The 25482-nt window shown below is 49.1% G+C and overlaps 2 protein-coding genes across 4 annotated transcripts in view; one reads left to right on the top strand and one right to left on the bottom strand.

Moving 5' to 3' along the window:
- Positions 1–175: 175 nt before the first annotated feature.
- On the top strand, positions 176–20993 carry LOC308571003 (E3 SUMO-protein ligase ZBED1-like; the record flags this gene model as incomplete). 3 transcript variants are annotated; one of them, XM_081166202.1, is made up of 6 exons in its annotated part: positions 176–233; positions 1386–1455; positions 2882–3144; positions 14642–14706; positions 15052–15209; positions 17224–20993. In XM_081166202.1, 6 exons carry the CDS (start codon positions 195–197, stop codon positions 19248–19250), a joined length of 2622 nt encoding a protein of 873 aa, XP_081022328.1. In that variant the 3' UTR covers positions 19251–20993. The 3 variants fall into 3 exon arrangements, with proteins under 3 accessions (XP_081022328.1, XP_081022327.1, XP_081022329.1); XM_081166201.1 differs by having other exon boundaries at positions 195–446; XM_081166203.1 differs by lacking the exon at positions 176–233 and adding an exon at positions 263–395.
- A 1671-nt stretch (positions 20994–22664) lies between these two features.
- CLEC11A (C-type lectin domain containing 11A) overlaps positions 22665–25482 on the bottom strand; it is a 30479-nt gene continuing 27661 nt past the window's right edge. The window contains exons 3-4 of the mRNA XM_081166788.1: positions 24764–24955; positions 22665–23747 (exon numbers count right to left, since the gene is read on the bottom strand). Of these exons, the coding sequence (XP_081022914.1) occupies positions 23347–23747; positions 24764–24955 (593 nt within the window). The 3' untranslated portion in view covers positions 22665–23346. The remainder of the gene's footprint in view (positions 23748–24763; positions 24956–25482) is intronic.

The raw sequence follows: 25482 nt of genomic DNA on the forward strand, positions 1-25482 counted from the left end.
CTCGGCGAGGGGGGGGAAAGCCCGCCTCTTCTTGCCTTCCGCGCCGATGGAAGGCGCTTCATAGGCTGGGGCGGCGGCGGAACTCTGGGCCGCGCTCTCATTGGCCGCGGGCCGCCCAGCCGGTGGGAAGGGATTGGCGAGGCCGAGCGTTCCATAAGAAAAAAGCGAGGGGAGAGAGGGGCGGGGGAGCGCAGATGCGGCTGCGAGCGGCGGCGGCCGGTGTCGCGCGGCAGGCAAGTTTGCAGAACCGGAAGCGGGAGGGAGGAAAGAGGGCGGGAAGGAAGGAGGGCGAAGGGCCGCCTCCCCGCTCCGCCCGCGCGCTCCTCGACCCTCCCTCCCACGAGGGCGCCCGCCTGGAGGAGCTGCCGCAGCGGCATCGATCCAGCTCCGCCCAGGCAGGGCGAGACTTGGCCGGCTTCTCGGGGTTCCTTCCTTTGAGGAGGGAGGTGGGGCAGGCTAAGAATAAGTGGGGGGTCCTTTTATTTTTGTAATAAGGGTTGGGGGCGTGCAAGTGAGAGGGAAGCTGCTGCTGCTGTTGCAGTGACTTGCGAGGGGACGAGCATTGATTTGCAAGAGCGGGGCTTGGTGTTGCAGGTGGACGGGTGTCCGGGGGGGGGGCTGTGCGTGCAGACGGACGGCGGGGGGGAGATAAGGCGAAGAAGCACTATAGGGGAGCCTGGGTGGGGGTCGACGTCAGGTTTGGGGGCTGAGCCCGTCCAAAGTGATTGCCTCGTTTGTTTGATTGGAGCTGTTCTCCAGCGTGGTTCTGAACGGGGTAGGGGAGGCAGCCGGTATTGGGATCACAGAAGCCCCATCTAATTGTAGAGCTGGATGGGGCCACGAGGGTCATCCAGTCCAACCCCCTGCAAGGCAGGAATCTTGAGCCCAACATGGGGCTCAAACCCACAGCCCTGAGACTAAAAATCTCATGCTTTACTGATGGAGCTATTTGTGGGGGACTAAGGGGAAGGAAGGTGACTGTAATCCACGGGGAAGGTGATGGGCTCTTTCTGAAGAAAGGAGGTGTTGGAGTTTGATATCAGCATGGCCAATGTTCTAGGTTAGAGGAAGAGGGTAGATCCAGGGTTGGGGGAGGGTCTTCTGGAAGAAGGTCTTGTTTGTGTGAAGAACGTGGCCGTTGGTGTGGTTTGGGCAGAAGTTGATGTGGGGGGTCAGTGTTGTTTTGGGATGAGGAACCTGTGGCAGCGCTAGATGTTGTGGGACCATCGGTCCTGCTGGCTGAGGCTCATGGGAGTTGGATTCCAGCAGCATTTGGAAGGCTACAGATTCCCCTTGCCTGCTCTTTGGGAAAGGATTTAAGGTGACATGGATTTCGGGTGTGAGAAGTACCAACTCTAAACACTTCCTCCCTGTTAACATTGTAGGCTTCACGATTGTACCACACCATGCAAGTAGCTGAGGATGCCTGCACCAATTTTGAGGATGAGCTGCTCTGTAAGTAAAAGTAAAACCTTTGTTTCTGCCCCATCCCAAACATATACGATCCCTTTCCCTTTTGTAAAGGAGCTCCTAGCCCACTTAGTCACAAATAATAAGTTATTATTGTAAGTGCCTGTGTTAACCCATTTGTCGTCTTACCCCGGGTGGGAGAGGAGGAACCACCAAATTCTCTGAGGCTTCCCTGACTGGCCACCTTCAGATATTTCTTACTTGCCACAGGTGATCAGCTGGGTGGCACTTTCTCAGCCTGCCTTTGCTGCATTTCTAAACTGTGATATAAGATATATTTGATTGCCAAATACTCAAAGAGATTGCACGCACATACACTCTTTTTAAACTAACCTAGCTGTCTACTGAAGGATGATGCTTAGGTGACAGCAAGTGACACAAGCAGTGCAGGCTAGGAATCCCCATTGACCTGCCTGTGTCAGTGGTTGACAAATTTTGACGGTCCTTTAGAACCAAACCAAATTTCTCATCTCTCCTGCTCTAAACCCCTGCAGGAAGCCTAACGCAACTCTAGACAGGCAGTTTTCCCCAACTGCTGTTTAAAAACAATTGAGAGTTTTTCAGTCAGCTTTGCCATCTCGGCATAATCCATCAACTTGGTTTGCCATTCTTCTCTGGTAAGGACTTCCAACTCTGGGCCAATAACATTGGCACGGCTGTTGTTCTATACATAAAAAGTATTTTCTGCTCCTTCAGAATGTCAGTACCTGTAATTCCTAATAAAAAAGCTTCTGTTTTTTTAACAAAAGTTATTTTAAACATTTTTTTCCATTTCATTATATATCATCTCCCAAAAAGCTTTTCTTACCTTACAAGTCTACCACACATGATAAAAGGTACCTCCTTTTTCTTTACATTTACAGCAGATATTTGAACTTGTCTTGTACAGTTTTGCTAACTTTGTAGGAGTCAAATACCACTGGTACATCATTTTCATATAATTTTTTTTCAATGTGGAACACACCATAAATTTCAAATCTGATTTCCATAACCTTTCCTGGAAAACTCAGAAACCAAGAGGATGAAAACTTTATAAAATAATGGGAAAAATTTATAAGTTATCTAGGAGACCACTGTAAGCAGATGGAAACAAGAGCAGGATTTTGACTCACTTGTAGCGTAAAAAACATTATACGCTCTGATATAAAAATTGGACTATGCAGTTGTAGACGTTTAAGATAAAACTCCATGGATGGCATGGGGGGAAGTTGTGAGATTCAGAGAATCTCTACATACAGTATGATTTTATTGATGTGTGTTTGTTTCTATATTTTTTTTATTTGTAAAATTAATAAAATATCTTGGGGAAAATAAAAGAATTGAGAGTAGCAGAACCTGTTGACATACCGAAAGTCAGCCTGCGATCTGTTGGTGAAACCAGATCTGCTAACATTTCTCTTTTCCCCCACAGTCTGTGAAGACTGCCGCCTTTACTTCCGGGACTCCTGCCCGCAGCACGGACCCCCTACCTTTGTGGCTGACAGACCCGTTCCAGAAAGGGCTCAGTCACGAGCCCTGCTCTCCTTGCCGGAGGGACTTCTGGTCAAGGAGCGTTCCCAGGGGGGCCTCGGAGTCTGGAGCGCCCTCCCAGCCCTGCCTCGTGGCTGCATCTTTGGCCCCTACGAAGGGGAAGTGGTACGGGAACATGGCGACTGCACCCGGTATTCCTGGGCGGTAAGACACACGATTCTCCCATCGTTTCCCCCCACAACTTAAAACATGTACCCTGGCCTCCCAACTCCGCCAGGCACAATAACACACCGGGCGGATCTCTCCTAGGGCAAAGCACACTCGTCTCCTCCATGCTGCCTTGTTTGCTAACAGAATTTCATTTATGTACCATAGAATTATTCTTTGAGGTTAAACACAGTAAGGAAATATGAAAGCTTTCTATGCATTAACAACGCAGCGCTTCAAATTGGATCCAAACTAAGTTAGCTATGCTTTAGTTCAGGAATAGGGGACCTTTCTTCAAGCAGAGGGCCACTCCCCCCCCTTTCCCTCTCTTGTCTTCCTAATTGTTTAAACCAATTCATGAACCAGTAACTTATAAATTGACCACCAATAATGAACCATATGTTGTCGATATTACTCCGCATTTATTATGCTATTTTTGACACACAAATGACATGAGAAAACGTGGTACAGTGGTACCTCATGTTACAGACGCTTTAGGTTAAAGACTCCACTAATCCAGAAATAGTACCTCAGGTTAAGAACTTTGCTTCAGGATGAGAACAGAAATTGGGCTCCGGCAGCGCGGCGGCAGCAGGAGGCCCCATTAGTTCAAGTGGTGCTTCAGGTTAAGAACAGTTTCAGGTTAAGAACAGACCTCCAGAGCGAATTAAGTTCTTAACCTGAGGTACCACTGCATACTTATTTGTATAACATTATTTTTGTTTATAAAACCCAATAATAAAAAAAGATTAGCAGAGGAATTCTCCCCAAAATATAAACACTGGATATGTAAATAGGCATCAATATTTGTATAAAGTTGTTGTGATAGGTATATTTAAAATAAAAACACACAATTTATAAGTAAAAAAAGAAAAGCAGAGGGCCACATTTCCTTCCTGAGCAGCCTCCCAAGGGCCGCATTCTAGTGGTGGGTGGGGCCAGAGGCAGAAAGTAGGCAGAGAAAGAGATGTGACCATTTGTACAACAAGCTACGTTCAAGCCGTGCACAGTTCAGAGAATTCCATGTTCACATATCTCCATCTGGGCGTCTTCAAAGACTCATTCCATCCCGACAAAAGCCCTTGGGGAGCAGGGTGGAACAGGGCCAGTAAGGGAGAGATGTGGCCTGGCAGGCAGGATGAGGCTAGAGGGCCACATTGGGACCCTCAGACCTGAGGTTCCCATCCTTGCTTGGGTCTCAAATCAATCACTAACTTGCCCTGTCAATTTCCATGGGACCAGAGCATGCCTAGCTTAATCCGGATCCAACCCAACTAGGGGAAACTGGCGAAGAGGGTTGCCTGCTTCAGCTGAGTAATAGGGAAATCTCCCTACCAGAAACTTCTTCCCAGTTCTTCTTCAAAGCCAATCCTATGCAAATCGGCATCACTGATGTGTACAGTGGTACCTCAGGTTACATATGCTTCAGGTTACAGACTCCGCTAACCCAGAAATAGTACCTCGGGTTAAGAACTTTGCTTCAGAATGAGGACAGAAATCGCACGGCGGTGGCGGGAGGCCCCATTAGCTAAGGTGGTGTTTCAGGTTAAGAACAGTTTCAGGTTAAGAACAGACCTCCGGAACGAATTAAGTACGTAACCAGAGGTACCACTGTATTTGCAGTGTGAGAGCGTCTTTTTTCTTCCATTTTGCAAATCTGGGATATTTTTGGCAAGGTTTGTTTTGCGACAAAGGGTAACAGTGCACTATCGGGAACAGGATAAGATCCAGAAGGCGGAAAAAATCAAGCTGTGGTGCCAGAAAATAAAAACCTTATCTTCAGCCAAGTAAGAAATGCAGGATGGCTTGTGTAGTCATACAGGCACTGCCAGGTTTTATTTCTTTGAAAAGTTTCATCCCTTGTGGCATCACAAGCAAGCTTGCAAATATAACAGTGATGTGTCGCAGCTACATTTGTTATTAAATAACCCTTAACGTTGCGGTGTGTGGTGGGTTACATAAACATAAAGCCTGAAAACTGAAAATATAGGGTATGGGCATTTTGTTATGTTTTGTTTCAAAATGCCCGGCTGCTGTGGGAAGCTATATACAGTGGTACCTCAAGTTAAGTACTTAATTCATTCTGGAGGTCCGTACTTAACCTGAAACTGTTCTTAACCTGAAGCACCACTTTAGCTAATGGGGCCTCTTGCTGCCGCCACGCCGCCAGAGCACGATTTCTGTTCTCATCCTGAAGCAAAGTTCTTAACCCGAGGTAATATTTCTGGGTTAGCGGAGTCTGTAACCTGAAGCGTATGTAACCTGAGGTACCACTGTATGTGTGTTTCATTGTGTCAAAGGCCCAATTCAGAACAGAAAAGGGGAGAGTGCACCAATCCAAAAAGAAAGGAAACTTTAAGGTGTGCAAAAATATTGTTTCCTTTTCACAATACCTTTGAGGAAAATTTTACTCTGGGCCCCCATAAAACATAGCACTGTTCTCTCTTTATTTCCCCCCTGAGACAGCTCCCCCCACCCCCTGAAATGCAGTGGGCCAAATAAGAGTATTTGTGTCCCTGGAAGTTATTTGGCTGTTTGTCCTAAAGCCCAGTTCATGCATTTCAAGAGTGAAATACATCTTTGCAAAGATGTGCACACAAAACACTAGCCTCATATGGGCATGTGTTTGCCTTCTTCACATGGGTTTAGCATCCGCATTCTTTTGCAAACAATAAGCGGTTAAGAGGACCCATGTTTTTCAGCTTTTAGAGGGAGCGCTGACAAAGAAATTCTTTACAATTCCAGTGTAAATAATTGTGTTGCAGTGTGTGTTAGCCAGCTTCCGTGTCCAAGAAAATTACAGTGGTGCCTCGCAAGACGAAATTAATCCGTTCCGCAAGTCTCTTCGTCTAGAGGTTTTTTCGTCTTGCGAAGCAACCCTATTAGCGGCTATTAAATGCTTAGCGGCTTAGCTGCTAAAAGGCTATTAAAGGCTTAGCGGCTTAGAAAAAGGGGGGGGAGTGAAAAAAAATCTCAAGACTCGCAAGACATTTTCGTCTTGCGAAGCAAGCCCATAGGGAAATTCGTCCTGCGAAGCGCATTGAAAAACGGAAAACCCTTTCATCTAGCGGGTTTTCCGTCTTGTGAGGCATTCGTCTTGCGGGGCACCACTGTAAATGCAGAAATGTTTATTTCAGGCCCTGTCTGCACTGTGCGTTTAAAGCAGTATCATACTGCTTTTAACAGTTGTGACTTCACACAGAGAACCCTGCTGTTTGTTAAGAGTGCTGAGGAAAGTTGTTAGGAAATCCCTATTCCCCTTACAGAGCTACAATTCCTAGAGTGGTTTAACAACCAGTCCCCCTTTCCAAGGAACTTTGGGAGCTGTAGTTTTGTGAGGGGAAGAGGGCTCTCCAAACAGCACCCTTAACAAACTACCATTCCCAGGATTCTTTGCGAGAAGCCATGGTTGTTTGAAGTGGTATAACACTGCTTTGAATTTAAAGTGCAGAGATGGAGCCATACATTCTTTAACGTGTCCAATAATGTGTGCACCTCTTTATTCCATTTTTGAGATTTGGGGGTGTTGGAGAAATTGGGGTTTCTATAAATATGTGAGGAGGGTAAGAAAGAAAGGAGGGGCGTTTGTGTTAAAGCCCTAAACGCCCTCAGTCCTGTATACCTGAAGGAGTGTCTCCACCCCCATCATCCAGCCCGGAGACTGAGGTCCAGTACTGAGGGCCTTCTGGCGGTTCCCTCGTTGCAAGACGTGAGGTTACAGGGAACCAGGCAGAGGGCCTTCTTAGTAGTGGCGCCCGCCCTGTGGAACGCCCTCCCAGCAGATGTCAAGGCAATAAACAACTATTTTACTTTTAAAAGACAACTGAAGGCAACCCTGTTTAGGGAAGTTTTTAACGTCTGACGCTGTATTTTTTAAATATTTGGTTGGAAGCTGCCCAGAGTGGCTGGGGAAACCCAGCCAGATGGGCGGGGTATAAATTATTATTATTATTATTATTATTATTATTATTATTATTATTATTATTATTATTATTATTTTATTATTATTATTATTATTATTATTATTATTATTATTATTATTATTATTATTATTATTACCAAGCATCCTTTGGCATTTGCTGAGGGCTGATGGGTGCTCAGGCCTATTCCAGTTAGGCCCAACCACCTCCCCCCCCCCCCCCCGGTTTGATTATTCCTTGCAGTGTGTGGCTTCCAGCCACCCACCATTTTACCTTTCTACTGTGTAGAGGCATTTAGGAAACTGAAAATGGCAGATGGCTTTTTTGCTGCTGGCTGCCACTACCACCAGTAAGCAGGCAGTACTGGGTGGGGTGGGGGCATTAGGATTTGTGGGAGGGTCCTTCGTGTCAAGGCGCACAAAATGGCACTTTGCCAAGGATCGCTCAACCCGACTACTGGCCCTGGCAGGAGGCCATGAAAATACTGTGATGGGTAAAGGACAAAAGGAAGCTTTCATGCTCTAGGCTTACCTGGGCCTAGCCAGGATTTATGTTAAGAGGGCAGGCTTTAGGTTGGCAGGGGCAGAGACAGAACAGAGCTATCTGCAACCCAATTGGTTAGTTAGTTAAGCATTTTTATTTACTTACTTGATTTGGGGGGAGGCAACTTCCCCCCTGCCCTGCCCATGCACTGGCTTATTTCTGGGTTTTTTCTCCACATATCTGATAATGACAGACACCTTTTTTAATTTTATCCCACAACCATGAGGACCACAGACTTGTTTAAAAAGTAAAGCTGAGTTTCTCAGAAAGTTTTGCTTATCACAACATTGTGTGTCTTAGCCATGCAATACCATAGGTGACTATAGTCGTACCTCAGAAGTCGAACAGAATCCGTTCCAGAAGTCGGTTCGGCTTCCAAAACTTTTGTAAACCAAGGCACGGCTTCCAATTGGCTGCAGGAGCATTGGACTTTCGGGTTCCAAAGAACGTTCACAAACCGGAACACTCACTTCTGGGTTTGCAGTGTTTGGGAGCCAAAATGTTTGGCTCGCAAGGCTTTCGGAATCCAAGGTACAACTGTACAGTGGACGCTTGGTTTGTGAATGTGATCCGTGCGGGATGCACGTTTGCAACCCGCGTCTGTGCATGTGCAGGTTGCAATTCGGCGCTCATGCGCAAAGCACAATTTAGCGCCTCTGCGCATGCGTGACCGCCAAAACCCAGAAGTAACCCGTTCCGGTACTTCTGGGTTTCAGCGGTACATAACCCGAAAAAACGCAACCTGAAGCAGTTGTAACTCGAGGTATGACTGCACAGTGGTACCTCACATACGCTTCAGGTTACATACGCTTCAGGTTACAGACTCCGCTAACCCAGAAATAGTGCTTCAGGTTAAGAACTTTGCTTCAGGATGAGAACAGAAATCGTGCTCCGACGGCACGGCGGCAGCAGGAGGCCCCATAAGCTAAGGTGGTGCTTCAGGTTAAGAACAGTTTCAGGTTAAGAACAGACCTCCGGAACGAATTAAGTACTTAACCCGAGGTACCACTGTACTTGATCACTATAATGGCCTTTGTGGTCCACTGCAAATCTAGTAGAGAATCTAGTTGTGCAGCAGTTAGAGCCTGTACCCCCATTTGGAGGCCACAACTCCCCAATACAGTGGTGCCCCGCAAGACGAATGCCTCACAAGCCGGAAAACTCGCTAGACGAAAGAGTTTTCCGTTTTGCAGGTGCTTCGCAAAACGAATCTCCTATGGGCTTGCTTCGCAAGATGACAATGTCTTGCGAGTTCCTGCTGGTTTTTTTTCCTTTCCCCCCTTTTTCTAAGCCGCTAAGCCACTTATCAGCTTATCCGATCAGCCGCTAATAGCGCTAATCCGCTAATTCTTCAATGGGCTTGCTTCGCAAGACGAAAAAACAGCTAGACGAAGAGGATCACAGAACGGATTCTTTTCGTCTTGCGAGGCACCACTGTATTGGCCATGCTGACCGGAACTGGAGTCTCAAGAACACCTGTAGGGCCACCAGTTCCCCATTCCTGGTTGTCGAACTCAGGGAGATTCCAGCTTAAATTTCCCACTCGGCCACCAAGCTGACTTGGGCCAGTTGCCGTCTCTCAGCCCAACCTACTGTGTTGTGACGATTAAGGGAGTGGCAGCAGAGGTAATATCACCCTGAGCTCCTCGAGGAGAGTGGGATAAACATGTGACAAATAAAATCCCAAACCAGTTTCCTTTGGCCGCCAAGACCAAAGGGTTGAGTTGGTTGTGCCCCAAAAGGTCCCTGAAGAAAGATTTATGTTTTGACACAATGTGGAGCTCCAAAAATGTACCTTGAGGCTTCCTCCCTGTTTCCACAGATGCCATCGGTTTGCCACGAATGTTAGCATTATGAAATGAAACAATAGCAACAGAAATGCCCTTGACTAAATGGTGGCTGTATTTGTGGGCACAATGATGTCATCCTTCAAAGGCATCTGTGGTTATTTGTGCACCTGATTCTGCAGAGGATCGAGCTGTAAATATGCAGAGATCAGCCTTAGATTGAGGTGCCAGCTTTCAGTTTGGAGTCCCCTGTGCTTTTATGCTAACTTTGACTTGGAGTAGCTGTTCAAAGCTCTGACCAAGCTACTGTTGTAAATAAAAATATGCCCTTTTCCCTTATGGGGTATCCAAGAGCCCATATAGAGTCCTTACATAGGTTCCCTATTGGTAGGAGAAAATAACAGAGGCCAACCAGAGAATATTGAGAAGCAAAGCAGCTAGTAAGCTTGATCTTTATTGATCTGTTGCAACAGGGTACTCCCCTCACACGCAGGAGAGGAGGAGGACCCAGAACAATGGCCTGCAAGGCCTTATAAAGACTTTTGAAATTCCCATTCTCTAGATCAAGACCACCCCCAGAAACATTATGCATACATCACAGAAGGGGTGTAACCTAAGACCACCCCTCAGATACATCCCACCTACATCACAGAAATTTAAATGTTGTTTTTCTCTTGTCCTTGTTTATCTCCTGTCTGGCAAGTTACTTGATTGGATTGCCTGGGGAGCCTGGCCATTCTTTTGTAGTGGTAAAATACTTATTTCCTGGGCCAGGTCACAGGCTCACACCTTATTCAAACAGACATATCCTTGAGACAGGATTAGTGAGGAAAGGGGAGGCTTTTCCAGTTTAACCTTGCAGAGAAAGGATTTGGTCAGTTTAGGAATCAAAATGGTTCCAGGTTGGCTTTCCTGTGCTGATCTATGTATGTGCAGTTATGAACATTACTATATATCTAAGACCATAAAATTCCTTCCACACTACATGCAGCAATGTATGTACAGTGGTACCTCAGGTTAAGTACTTAATTCGTTCCAGAGGTCCGTTCTTAACCTGAAGCACCACTTTAGCTAATGGGGCCTCCTGCTGTTGCTGTGCCGCCGGAGCACAATTTCTGTTCTTATTCTGAAGCAAAGTTCTTAACCTGAAGCACTATTTCTGGGTTAGCGGAGTCTGTAACCTGAAGCGTATGTAACCTGAAGTGTATGTAACCCGAGGTACCACTGTATCTTTGAATTAAAGATGCCAGTTTGTTTCAAATTTTGCATAAGTTGGGGTGGGGGAGAGATTTGGAGGAGGGAAATTAACACTTTCCTCTCCTGTGGCAGTCCTGAGAAAAAAATTATTTACTCTAAAGGAGGCAAATCTCTCATTTATGTCAATGGGGAATTTCCCTCCAATGTAAATACTGGCTTCAGGGAAGGGATTTTCTCAGAACAGCAGCAGGGAAAAAGATGGTTAAACTCCCTCTCTGTGCTTGCTTTGATGCTATAGATTTATCACCACCCCAACTAATACCTATGCATATCTTTATTACAAGTTAAATGCAAAGGCATTCAAGTCTAGTTTTGGCTCCAGGGGAAATCTTTCCTAGCTGTGCTGAAGATCTTTTGCTCAGTCAAAACAGTGGCAATACAAAAAAAATAAATCCACAATTGGATCTCCTGCTGCGATTTCCATTTAATTTGCTTATGTTCATCATTTAGGCTATATTTCTGATCAAAGCTCTCTCTCTTCAGGAGTTGGACAACAATATAAACTGCAGAAAGTGAATTTTCCTAAAACTTTATAAATTACGAAAATTCGAAGGGAAACAAGAACATTTGGAAAACGCAAAACTGCCAGCGTTAAATTAATCACAGATGGCAACAACGAAGCAGAAAATCAGCAGCATATCCAATAAAACCTCATTAGTCAAAAGATCCTTGAAATAGATAGGTCTGCAAATCCAGATTAAGCTACTGTTAATGATTATGATAGATAATGGCCATGTGAGGAAGGCAGCTGAATAAGAGCTCCCTGGGGAAAGGGATTGATTGTTAAACTACTCTGCAACTTGTAGTTCTGTGATAGGGGTCTCCTAGCAACGCTTGGCCCCCTTCGCAAACTACAGCTCCCAGAATTCAATGGGGGAAGCCTTGACTGCTTAAAGTGGTATGAGGCTGATGGTAGGGGTGCCATATTTCAAGAGGTAACAAAACTGAACACAAAATGTTGAGATTTTTTAGGGCAGTCACCCAATACCCCACTGCTGCTGCCACGCCAGAGCCTGAACCAGAACCACCCATGCACACACACAAAAAAATTAAACCCCAAATCCAGGACATTTGCTTTAAAATGTAAAATTCCCACCGGATGGGCATGTAGGCTCCCCGAAAGAGGACATGTCAGGGAATTCCAGGACATGTGGCAGCCCTACTCATGGGAATTGGAGTCTTAACAAATATCCAGAAGGCCCCAGTTTCCCCAGACCTGCTCTAAGCCTTATAAAGGTTGGTTGTGGGCTGTGGATCTTTCCACACATGCAATAAAAGGTTCAGTTCAGATGATCTGTAAACCCAAGCACCTTTACCCCAAGATTAGCACAAGTGGCATTCAGTGGCAGTCAATTCTCTTCTGTCCACACTGATGAGGTGGTCGAGAGAGTTGTTTCTGTTTTTCAATGTGGTTTTTCTGCTACATTTTTAGCATTATTTTTAAACCACAGAATTGTAAAGTTGGAAGAGACCCCCAAAGATCATATAGCCCAACCCCCTGCAATGCAGGAATATGCAGGTGTCCCCATACGGGGATCGAACCTGCAGCCTTGCTGTTATCAGCACCATTCTCTTAACCAACTGAGCTATCCAGGCTGATAGAACCTGACCAAGGCCACAGAACTTGCACCAGACTCTCTGTCCATCTCAGTATTGTCTACTCTTGATAGGCAGAGAGGTCTTTCCCAGCCTGGCCAGGTAATATCAGTCATTGGACCTGGGATCTTCCGAAAGCAAAGTGCATGCATGCTCTAGCAATGAGCTATTTCATCTTCTCTCTGTGTTGCCCTTTCCCTCAGTTTTGACATCTCAGCAACCCCAGGAGATCGAGAGCTAGGTAAGGCTGGGGAAAATTGCAGCATGCCCTAGCCACCCAATAAGCTTCCTGGCCGAGTGAGGATTTGAACTCAGGACTCTCCAATCTGAGCACAACACTCACCGCATTGCAACAGCCGCTTGTATGCAATTAATCCTTCCTTTGCTTCTTCAGGTGCAATCCCAAGAGAGAGGAAGAAGATAAAGCTCTCGCTTTTAAAAATAAAATAAAATGCAGATGTGGGGAAAAGGGGTTTTGTCACAAACGACCTTCAATATCAGAGACCTCTGAGTATCAGTCGCTAGGCAGCAACAGCAAGAAGAGGGCTATTGTTGCCCTATCAAGAGACATATGGTTGGCCACTGTAGGAACACGGTGATGGACTAAACAGGCCTCTGGTGTGATCCAGCATGCTCTTTTCATGTTCACCTGAGCCAACATTTGCAAAATGGCAGCTTTGCTGCTCTTTGGTACATGGAAAGGCTCAAGTGGAATATTTTTCCAGGTGTGTTTTGGGTGATCAGGATACACAGTCTCCCTGCAACCCTAAAGGAGGGCGGGAAACCGGAATCCAAACCTGCTCAGCAAACTGGTCCATGTGGAAGGATGGGCAGAAGGTTGGTTGGGAATACAGTGGTACCTTGGTTCCCAAACGCCTTGGCTCCCGAACAAATCAGCTTCCGAATGCTGCAAACCCGGAAGTAAGTATTCCAGTTTGTGAATGTTTTTCGGAAGCCGAACATCCTCCGCAGCTTCCAATTGAGTGCAGGAAGCTCCTGCAGCCAGTCGAAAGCCGCGCCTTGGTTTTCAAACAGTTTGGTGAATCGAACAGACTCTCAGAATGGATTAAGTTTGAGAACCAAGGTTCCACTATAACTGATAAGTCCTTGGATGACTTGCAGTTGATCTGCATGGGTTTCTGGCTCCCAGTTGCTCAACAAAAGTAGTTTCAAAAAGGCTGTTGGCTCTACACTCACACAAAATTGACTGGAGTAGATATTGATTTGTATTAGCTACCTGTAAATTATCTCTGTGTTTGACTTTATGGGCTGAAGGGAACGATTGGCTCCTTTTCCTGAGCTTTTCTGGATTGAGATCTCTGGGTCACTATTTTGTACCCGGCTTCAGTTAGTAGGCCCTGGGGGTAGTCTAGATAATAATTTAAAAAAAAAAAAAATCTGAAAACTTGCTCACACCTACTTTAAGGTATTTGACGTTTTTCAGATCCACTGTAGATGGCGCTCTATTCCCTTTCGAAATGCTTTCTGGCTTGTCTCTGGCTTGCAGACCTGAAATCCACCTTAGGCTGCTGAAAGTGATGGGTTAGTGTACAGTGAGAGTGACAGACACACACACACACACACACACACACACACACACACACACCTGGGCCCAGGTCGTGGCACACTTTTAAGCCATCCACTTGGAAGCCCAGCCCTGTCCCTTGGGGCTGGGGTGCCTGTGATGTCAGGCAAATTCTTAAGGGTGCATCGAGAACTATTTTGCAGGAGGGTTTCACATTCCTACTGTGAAATTCAGATTTGCACATTTGGAGTGCAGTAAAAGCACCCGATATCACCCTAGTGCAACAAATCCACTTTAGGGGAAAAGAAATAAGACTTTTTTGTGGTTGGGAAAGTGCCAGGAAAATGCACCGGGAAGTGTGGAATGAATGAATGATCGAAGTGGGGAGGGGAGAGAGAGATAAAGAGCCTGCTGGTAATTCAGGATGACCGCTTACTGTCATGTAACCTCCCCACAAGCAGATCAGAATGGGTGATCAATTAAGACTGGATATAATCTAACCTTTGCACAAGTTTTGTGCAAGCAAATCTAGGATGGATGCTCTGTAAATACAGTGGTACCTCGGGTTACATACACTTCAGGTTACATACGCTTCAGGTTACCCAGAAATAGTGCTTCAGGTTAAGAACTTTGCTTCAGGATAAGTACAGAAATCGGGCACGGCAGCAGCAGGAGACCCCATTAGCTAAAGTGGTGCTTCAGGTTAAGAACAGTTTCAGGTTAAGAACGGACCTACAGAATGAATTAAGTACTTAACCCGAGGTACCGCTATACATACAGAGGAGCCTTAAGGTAGGGGTTGGGTGAGAGTGGAGCTTTTGTTTCGTTCTTCTTCTCCTTCCATGATCTTTCCATCCCTCCTTCAGGTGCAGGACAATGGCTCCTACGTCTTTGTCGACGCGTCAGATGATTCCAGATCCAACTGGATGAGGTGAGCCCCTTGGGAAAGAGGCCCAGCAGAAGGAAGGAAGGGAATATACACCCGTCCCAGCTTAGTTGCGTACATTATATCCATGGAGCTACACAGACACACACCCCGTGATGAATTAGGTTTGGCAGCTTTTCAGCCCCCATAGGATGCTGGAGTGATCCCCGTGGTGAATGCTTGTTTAGTCATAGGGGAGTGCTTCCAGCCTCCTTGCAGACTGTGGGCTGGCTTTACCCTGGAGTCGTACTGCTGCGGCTACCGCTCGGTGCATCCACCAGCGAGTAAAGCATGACGCATGCCCCCCCCAAAAAAACCACAGTGTGACTCATCCCCGCTTCCTCCCTGCAGATATGTGGCATGCGCCTCCACCGAGGAGGAGCAGAACCTGACTGTTTTCCAGTACCGGGGCTATATCTACTACCGGGTCTGCCAGACCATACCTGCCGACACGGAGCTGCTGGTGTGGATAGGGGAGGAGTATGCACGCACGCTGGGATTACGCTTAGGTAGGCAAAAAGAAGAAGAGGAGGGGAGTGGGACATGTTGCAAGGCCTCCCGTGTTCCATTCTCCCTGCAGTCTTGTAATCACCTAAGGAAGCTGCCGAGCACCAGGTCTGACAACTGGGATACTTTTGACCGGTGGCGTTTTTTCCGGGATCTCCTGCAAACGTCCTTCCCTTTTTAAACTAGAGGTGTCGGGAATCAAACCTGAGATCTTCACAGCAATGTGCAGTGAGCCCAGTTAGGGACAAAGCGCACCCAAGAGCCAAATGATCGGGGTTATCTTTTTAAACATACCCCATGACCCTCCCCAATGCTAACAACAGCCACAAAACATTACCCCATTGAGGAAATAGTTCCTGAGTTTCATTCCTCGCATATGACCTAGAAACAGGAAATAATTTCGGCTCTGGGTTTAATAGTTCTATTGTGTGGGGTTTGGGTTGGGGGTCCTCTTTGCATTGCAGTGTGCATTCCTTCACTGAATTCAAAATGGGGCAAGCCAGCCTCACTGCTTTGAGGGCTCTTCTCATTCTCCTGAGTGGGGTCGCTGGGCTTCTTGCCCCCCAAGTCTTGCCCCAGTGGTGCTACTGTGGCATCTTGGCTTGTGGTTATATTCCTAGGCTTCCAGATTACCCATTAAAGGGTCTCTCTTTACCCCACAACTAGCCTTCATTTCCCATTATTGCCAAGTTTTTGTTGTTGTGAATGCAACATTTATTTATTTTTAAGTTTTTTCCTGCAACAGAATCAAACCAAAGCAATTCACAGTACATTCGGACCTTGGATCCCAAACGCCTTGGTACTCAGACGTTTTTGCTCCCGAACGCCGGAAACCTGGAAGTGAATGTTCCGATTTGTGAACGTTCTTTGGAACCCGAACGTCCAGTGGGGCTTCTGCAGCTTCTGATTGGCTGCAGGAGCTTCCTGCAGCCATTCAGAAGCTGTGCTTTGGTTTCCAAACGTTTTGGAAGTCAAACGGACTTCCGGAACGGATTCCGTTCAACTTCAACATTCAGTGTTGTTTAAATGTAACCCAGCCTTGCACATTGTTTGAAGAGCTGGCGTACACACCTTTGGGATGGAGTGGCAAGGGATCATTGACTTGCTGTCTTCACCTTTGCAGCCCCCTTTTCCCCCTGCACTTTGGTGGGTAAGAAAGAAAACGCCCTCCCTGTTCTCCCAAGCTTGGAGCCAAGGAAGGAGAGGAAGGCATTCTCCCTAAGCCTTGTGCTATGCTCAGAGCAGTTCCAAAGCTCAATGGCAACTGCACATGCAAAGTGGCTGCCACAGTTCAAAGTTTGTGGGTCCCTCCTGACCAGCCACTGGGAATAAGGAGGGACTTTGGAATTCGGGTCCGTAAGAACATGGAAAGAGCCTGCTGGATCAGGCCAAAGACCCATCTGGTGCAGCATCCTTTTCTCACAGTGGCCAACCGGATGCCTGTGGGAAACCCATAAGCAGGATCTGATCACAAGAGCACTCTTCTCCTGCGGTTTCCAACAACTGGTACCAAGAAGCACTGCCGCCTCTTGACACTACTTCTTGGTGGGTCTGATGCGAGTTGTGGTTCATCCACACCCAGGAGGTGCAAAGGTTCCCCACACATAGAATCACAGAATTGTAGAGTTGGAAGGGACCCTGAGGATCATCCTTGCAAAGCAGGAATATGCAGCTGTCCCATACGGGGATCAAACCTGCGACTTTGGTGCTATCAGCACTACGCTGTAACCAACTGAGCCATCCAGTTTGGTCTATCTTTCCAGCAGCAGAGATGGAGGCCTCTTCAGCCATGGCCAGATTGTTGAACAGACTTAACAGGGCCCTAACCTGGGGTGTTGGTTGGGGGGAGGGGAGGGACTGTGCTCCTAAATAGCATGGGGGGAGTGGTGGTGGGGAACTCCCATGCCACAATTTGCTCACCCCACAACAGCAGAGGGACAGTTCCAGGGTTGGCTGCCTTGCACCTCGGCAGATGTAGCGGACCCTCACCTTTGTGCTGTTATTTCTCCCTTCCAGGCGAGCATTTTAAGTACGAATTTGGCGAGAAGGAGCTGCTGATGAAACTCTTCCAGGAGCTGCACCTCAAGACCCCGCCGCTGCCTCCCGCTCCCCACGCCCCTTCTTCCCGCACCCAGTACCTGTGTGGAGACGCCGCCGCCTCTCCCCTGCTGCCCCTCCACAAGCCGGGCCTCCCCCCAGGAGGAAGCCCTTTCCCGCTGCTGGAAGGGACGCAGAACCTGGTGGGGCTGGGGAGGGCGCAGAGCCGCTACTGGACTTTCTTTGGATTCCAGGGGGACGCCTACGGCCGCATCCTGGACAAGAGCAAAATCATCTGCAAGCTGTGTGGAGTCCGCCTCAGCTACAGTGGCAACACCACCAACCTACGCCAGCACCTCATCTACAAGCACCGCTGCGAGTACAACCAGCTGGTTGGGACCCAGACGGCCGCTCTGGACAAAGGGGTCCTGGGGACGGCGAGCGAGTTCGGAGCCCCCCGGCCTCCCGCCCCCGGCAGGACCACACGGGCGGTGGCCGACTTCATCGTGCTCGACCTGATGCCCGTGGAGGTGGTGGAAGGAGAAGGGTTTGGGCAGATGTTGGGTGTCCTGGACCCCAACTACAAGCCCCCAGATGCCGCCTCCCTGGCCCACACGGTGCTGAGGGACATGCACACTCACATGAAGGGGAAAATCTGGGAGCTGGTGCGGACCCTGCCCCAGTGCTCGCTCAGCTTGGACATCTGGCGCCACAGCAACACCCTCACCTACCTCACTCTCACCGTGCACTACGTGGACGACTGCTTCGAAGCCCGGGCGAGGGTGCTCTCGAGCCGCCCCATCCCGGAAGAGCCCAGTGCTGACGGCCTGGCGGAGGCCCTCAGCGAGGCAACCAAGGAGTGGGGGGTCCGTGAGAGCACCTCATACACCGTCGGAGGCCTTGGGCTCACTACCCAGCAGGCTGCGGCGGCGCTCGGTTGGACCGCCCTGCCTTGCATCGGGCAGGCCTTGCGAGCCGCCATGGAGGCTGTGCTGAGCCAGCCGGCAGCGCAGGGTGCCTTTGAGCGGCTGCGGCGCCTGGCATCCTGGGCGCTGGCCGGGGCCGGCCGCGGCGAGAAGCTGTGGGCCCAGGAGCCCCTCCTGCAAGCGCACCTCGGCCGCTTCCTGCGGGACGGGGGCAAGTGGCACAGCGCCTATGCCGTCCTGCAAGGCCTGCTGGAGCACAGCGACCCACTGGCGGGGCTCGGCCCCGACGGGGAGGCGACGCTGTGTCCCCAGGACTGGGCTGCCCTTCGGGACGCGGCCAAGGTCCTCAAGCCCATGGCCATTGCTACCTCGACATTCACCAAAGACCCCTTTTCCAGCCTGTCCCTTGTCAAGCCCGTGCTCACCAGCCTTCTCTATAAACACCTGGTGGGCAGTGAGTGGGACTCCACCTTGGCGCTGGAAGCCAAGGCCGCGGCCCAGAAGGAACTGAACCAGCACTTCTCCAGCCCAGATGTCAACCAGGCCCTCAACCTGGCCTGCGCCCTGGACCCGCGCTTCCGCGGCCTCGACTTCCTGAGCCACTCGGACCGCGTGGAAACCCTCCACTTGCTCAAGGCAGAAGCGTCGCGGCTGGCGGAGTCACCGGCAGCGCAGGCCTCCGGCCCGCAGGGCATGGCCTTGCCCCCATCGCCGCCAGCCAAGGTGCCAAAGCAAGACGCAGGCATTGAGTTCCTGCTGGGGGACCTGTGCAGCATGCGCGCCGCCTCGGGCGCCAGCTCGGCACATCAGCAGGTGGAGCAGGAGGCCAGCAGCTTCCAGTCCAGCAAGGCCTCTGCCCTCGGCCAGGACCCTCTGCAGTGGTGGAAGACGCACCACACGCAGTACCCGCTGCTGGCCCGGGCAGCCCGCAAGCTGCTTGGCGTGCCTGCCACCTCGGTGCCCGCGGGCTGGCTGTTCAGCAGCGCCGGCGACGCCATGCACACCAAGCGGCAGGCCCTGACGCCAGAGCACGTCGATATGCTGGTGTTCCTCCACGGCAACCGAGCCATGCTCTATTAGGACACGGGGAAAGGGAGTGGGTGGCTTGGGTGGGCAGGGCACCCTTCTTTGCCTGCCCCCCCCCCCCCATGGCACGAGGGTGGCAAAAATGCTTCCGGAGAACCCTCTTCCCTTCCTTCTTTCCTCCCTTCTGTCTTTCCCTGTGGGGCAGGCTTAATGCTCTGTGTGGTTTTGAAACAGAAGAGGGTGAAGAGGAGCAGAACAAACCATTCGGGCGCTTTTTTGGAGAGGGGTGCTGGTGCCTGTCCATCAGCCAGAAGCAGCCTGGAGCGAAAAGATAATAGATATGGCCATAGTAGTCATTTTGGAGAACAGGAATGGTCCATTTTAAGGTTGTGGGGGGGGAGAGGAGGCTGAGGACAGAAGTGGTCCATCAAAGGGGTGGGAGGCCTGATGTGAAGGAATAGTCCACGTGCCACAAGGGAAAAGGGGTGTGTGAACATGAGGGAGGAGGTGCGTATGGCTTGCACAGCGCTTCTCTTGCTTGCATTGCAGCCCCATTTTTCTCTCCTGCCTGGTAGAAGATGCGCAGCAGCAAAGGACAGGGATGTTCCATGAAAGGAAAGGAGAGGGAGCATCTGAGGACAGGAATGGCCCACAAACAAAGTTGGGGGGGGGAGAGTAGAGGTGGGGCTGGAATATTCCATGCGTGTAGGGGGGGAGAGGTGGAGCTCTGACTGAGAGCGGGGAGGATTTTGGGGAGTTGGATTTGACTCCGATAGAAGAAACCACAGGAATTGAAAAGCAGGGGGAATGCAGAAGGAGCTCACATAGGAAGGTGGAGGAAGTGGGACAAAATAGCAGATTGGAATATTCCAAGTGGGCTGGATTGTAATTAGCCATATATTGCAAGGGGGGTGGGGTGGAGGATTGCAATTGGGGGAGGGGAAAGAGGCAGTTTTTCCACAGTAGGTATTGTGGATTTCCAATTCCCTCCCCTTTATATATATATAGAGAGAGAGAGGGAGAATATTTATGTATATTGGTGTCCAGGTGTCCTTTGAGCTTAAAGGCAGGGGATGTTGATGGTTTAATATCCCAAGCAGCAGTTTGAGGAGGGATCTAATCAGAAAACAAACTCATCTGCCCCCTTTCATTTCCTTTTTCTAGGATATTGGGCAGGGTGGGAGCATGGAGAAAATTGTGTCTGGGAAATCCCTTCAGGCCCCGAACTATCTCCCTTTGCACCTGAAATCATGTGATTGCATCTGCCTTCTTTTCTCCACCATGGGGGTGGGGTGGGGGTCCCAGGCACAGATTAGAAAGACTCAAAAACAGAGTAAAGAAAAAAAGAGGGTGTTTAGAAGACACTGGCCCTCCCCTCTTTGGGATCAGAAATGCCCCCCTTCTGGTATACCACCGACCCTTCTGGGCCAAGCAGTCAGTTAGCATAATAAACCAAAGATAGTATTAACCCATTCCTTTCTACTCTCCCCCTCCCAACTTCATTTACATAAACCCCTAGTCCGGTTTGCATGTGGCTGAAACGTGTCTCTCCAGAACATGGAGGAACAAAGCTGGAAACATTAATGCATGTCTTTTCTTTTTCCTGCCCCCTCCCCTTAATGTCACTCCCACATTTGGGGGGGGGGGAGGCAGCTTGGCTTGGGTTTCATTTTTTAACCTTCCCCCCCCCCCCCCGGCTTCCCTTTCAGTACTGGAACATGTTTTGTTTTGTGTGTGTTTTTCAAAAATTGAAATTGGTGCTTCAACAAGAAAATAAAAGTATGCTTTATTTTAAAAGGGCACTTCTGGTTTTCTTAAGAAGGGTGAACAGGAAGGGGGGAGAAGCAGCTGAAGAGATTTACCCCAATGCAGCAGGTTCATGCCCTACAAGAGCGGCAGCTTTCACCAGCTGGGGCCCTCCAGATATTTTGGATTAGCACTGCTCTCTGGAGCTGATGGGAGTTGAAGTGATTGAATCATGGATTGTAGAGCTGGAAAGGACCCTGAGGATCATCTAGTCCAACCCTGTCTGGGTAGCTCAGTTGTTAGAGCGCGGTGCTGATAACACCAAGGCTGCAGCTTTGATCTCTGTATAGGACAGCTGCCTATTCCTGCACTGTAGGGGGTTGGGAAAAAATGATCCTCAGGGTCCCTTCCAACTCTACGATTCTATAATCCCCTGCAATGCAAGAATAGGCAGCTGTCCCATGGGGGGATCGAACCTGCAACCTTGACGTTCTGTCAGCACCACGCTCTAACCAACTGAGCTAACCGGTGATCATCTCAAAGCACCTTTTGGTGGAGGCCGCCCTAGAAAGTGGGACAGTATAAGGGAGCTGAAGGGAGTTACATACAAGAGAAAAACTCCACTGGCAACGGTGAAATTAAATTGCCATCTGACTCCACAGTTCAGCCCTATAACTTCTCTCATGTGGCGTCTCTACTTTCCCCTCATCTGCCCACACTTTGCAGGTGCCAGAGCCCTCAGGTTTTTAGCATTCCCCCCTTTGAGCTCCTAAAGTGCATTCAGCGACAGCTTATAGGCCCTGGTGAGGGAAAAAGGCACACAGTAAGGAATTTCATCTTCATGTCTTGCTAAACGTCCTTCAGTGGGGGGATAAAGGAAGGCCCAGCTCCCTCATATAAGGCTGGCCAGCAACATAGGGCGATAAGACACTTGAGCCTAAACTCACTTAGGCCTAAAACTAGGCACTATGTCCCATTGAACTTGGTGGGGCTTACTTCTGAGTAAATGTCCATAGGATGGTACTGCACAAAAGGTCTGGGGTGCAGAGGGAAGCAGAGAATTTGAAAGCAAGTTTGTCACCCGTCAGTATTTTTGCCTATATAGGGTAGGCCTGCTGTCCCTGATGCTTTAAATATATGAATATAATCGCTTCAGCATAAAGGTTTGCCCTGCTGAGGAATTTATGAGGGGGTTCGAAAAGGGGCTGGTGCAGAGGAGCCGTCAAGACGAACTGTGTATGAATTTGTGCAAGTCTCTTTAATTCTGAAGCAGCCATTTTGTACCCAAAGTTCCCACTCCTCGTAGCTTGAAGGGATGTGGTTCAGACCTGGGAAGGTATTGAGCACACTCTCCTCTTAGGACTGCTCTTCTGGTCAAATGGGAACTTTTCTTTCACTCAAGAGTAGGCCCAAGAGGGCCCGATCCATACAAGGGAGCAGAGAGTTGACTACCACCATCAGTTCACGGCCACTGACTCCAACGCACCAGTTATTTGTCACGGAAAAATTGGCCGTGCCACCAAGGCCACACTGCGTGACAAACGCCATGTTTAGTTTGACCCTCAGAGTGGAGAGAGAGACAGCTGCGTTTCCCCCAGTCACGATGGCTTCTCGGCCTGGAACTGAATGATCTTACGTGTTGCAACAGATACGCAACTAAAAGTAGAAATTGTAGAAAGATTTCAGAGCACTTGGGGTCAAAAGAAAGTCACGAAAAACAACTGTTGTTGAGACATTTCATTCTGAATCTGCTAGACAAAACCAGACAGAGGATGATGGCGGGTGGGTGCCCTGCCCCTCTTAACATAAATCCTGACTAGGCCCATGAACAGGTTTCAGGGACAGCGCCACAATTTCAGCAATAAAAAAATCCCCACCCACACTTTGAGGTGTACTGCACGCCAGGCCCCTTAAAAACATTTTAGTACCCAAGAGATCCTGTTAGAATTACAATTGCCGAATCACCATGCAGTAGAAAAAGCAAAACTCTAGGACATGCAGGGCTTTTTTGTCAGCTGGAATCTGCACCTCTCCATTGCCATTCTTAAAGAACGAGGGAAGTGTTCGTGGTGAGTTCTGGCACCTCTTTTTCTAGGGGGGGTGGGACACTAGGGACATGGAAATTCCTGTTTGCAAGACACAGCATTTCCTCCTCTGAGGTGTCAAGGTGCTTTTTATTATGGTGTGGGGGCTACAAAATAAGTGGGATGTTTTGACCACCAGTAAGAGTGTGTGGTGTGTGCCTTGGGGTAAGGTTGGGGGTGCGAAAAATGGGACAGAGCGCACTGCCTTCCAGAGGCTGTAGCTCCACATAGCCCAGACCTGCTAACCATTGCACTGTAAGCGGAAGGATACCTATGGCGACCATGCGCACCTGGGACTGGACCTGAGACAGCTGCCCCCCCTAGAGGCGGTACTCGCAGACGTAATACATCCGCCGCTCGCAGTCATTGTCCCACCATTTCCCGTCGTCTGAGCTGAGGGACACGCAGTTCTCCCGGGCGCCACCGTTGGGTTGAGTCACCAGGAAGTCGCGGTACCAGTCGAAGACGGACACACGCTGCCCATTCTCGAAGAGCCACAGCCCTTCTGAGCGCCTGTCGTTGATGCCCACCCAGACAGGCCAGTTGTTAGGCTGGAAGGCGTCGTAGAGGTAGCGGCGCAGGATGGCCAGCTCTGTGGCGTCTGCTGGCATGGCCAGGTTCCCTCCCCTAAGCTCGCACAGTTTTTGCGCCGCGTCGTAGACCTCGAAGTTCTTGAAGATCAGGAAGCATTTGCCGTGCGTCCGGCGGCCTCGCAAGCAACCTTGGGATAGGGCAGAGAGTGTCATGGTTACAACGGCAACTGCTGCTGCTGCTACCTACGGCTTGCGATTCCATCAAGTGGAATGCAAGGAGATGGGTCTCTGCCCCAAGGAGCCTGCAGTCTGAACTTTGACACATGGAGGCAACAGAAGATGAATGGCCTTGAGAAACGCCTCCATCCTGAAGAATGGAGGCCTTTCGTGGCCTATTTTTTTAAAAAAAAATATTACAGTCAAATGAAATCACGGGCAGGAGGGAAAAGGACAAAATAATTAGAACAGAGGAATTTTGTGATAGATAAAGATCTAATGCAGTAGAAAAGGTTTGAGTAAAAACGCTGCAGAGATGAGGGTGGGAAATAGTGCGTTTGATTTGAAGGTCAATGTGAAAACGTTTGAAAAATAAGAATAATAAATTATATAGAGATAGAGAGAAACCCCTCCACCCTCACATCTCAACCCAAGTATAGTGTGCTGGATTCAAACAATCCCCCTCTGTCCCTGAATAACCTTTGCTTTGATCCTTATGCTCCATCAGCTCTGAGCAGCATATGAAATCCTGGCTCTCTGACACACACATACACACACACCCCACACAATCTTGACACCCAAAGAACGACAGCTTTTTGAGCTAAAGGAGGGATTTGGCAACTGGCGGCCTCAGGCGCTCGGTCGAGCTCTCAACATGGCTTTGCATTTCCAAGGGCTCTGCCTGTTATTGCCCTTTAGCCACTTCCTGCCCTTGCAAGCTGAGGGCCAGAAGCAGACATGATGCTGGAGATCTGTGGCTGGCCTACCTGATCCCTTTTGTCTTTAAAACAAAAGCAAAAAACACTTTACTGGAGGGATAGCTTAGTCTGTAGAACATGAGACTCTTAATTTCAGGGTCGTGGGTTTGAGGACCAGGTTAGGCGAAAGATTCCTGCATTAAAGGGAATGGAATCAATGACAGTATAGGGCTGCTCCCTGTTTTCCTAACCACTCCCAATGTGCATTGCCTCCCTGCCCCTGTCCTCACCATCGATTTTTCCGAGCTCTTTCTGGTTGCGGGTGGCGACTTCTTTCAAGGAGTCGAGCGACTCGTGAGCCTCCGTCACGCTCCCCTTCAGTTCAGCCAGGCCTTGAGAGAACTGGGAGACCTTCACGTCCATGAGGTGGAACTGCACATTGAGGCGGTGGACGGCTGCGTCCAGGCTGTTCAGGCGGGAGACTGCTTGGACAACAAGGAGGGAGGAAGAAGAGGAGAAACAAAGGCAAATTTTAAGGGTCTGGAAGCAGTGGAACAGGTACAGTGTAATATTTCTAGAAAAAGAGGTGCCGGAACCCATCATGAACACCTCCGTTGTTCTCTTGTAATGGCAATGGTGCCCACCTGACTGTTCCGGCAAGTTTCAGCTGAAAAAAAAGCCCTGAAAAGGAGGAATACTCTTGTAAGGATATAATCTCACAGGTGGGGAAACTGTCTCTCTAGATGCTGTTGGACTCCAACTCACATTAGCCCTGGGCAGAATGGCCAATGGCCTCAGATGATGGGAGCTGTAGTCTAGTGACCTCTGGAAGGCCACAGGTTCCCCACCCCAGCCGATAAGTTCCAATGTTCTGCTTATTTTATTTTATTTATACCCCATCTTTCCTCCCAAGAAGCTCAAGTGGTATACGTGATTCTGGTCACCACAATTTAACCGCGGAATAACCCTATGACGTAAATTAGACAGTGGCTGTCCCAACACCACCCAA

Source organism: Podarcis bocagei, assembly GCF_964188305.1.
Source record: "Podarcis bocagei genome assembly, chromosome: 13".
In the NCBI taxonomy this organism is placed as follows: Eukaryota; Metazoa; Chordata; class Lepidosauria; order Squamata; family Lacertidae; genus Podarcis; species Podarcis bocagei.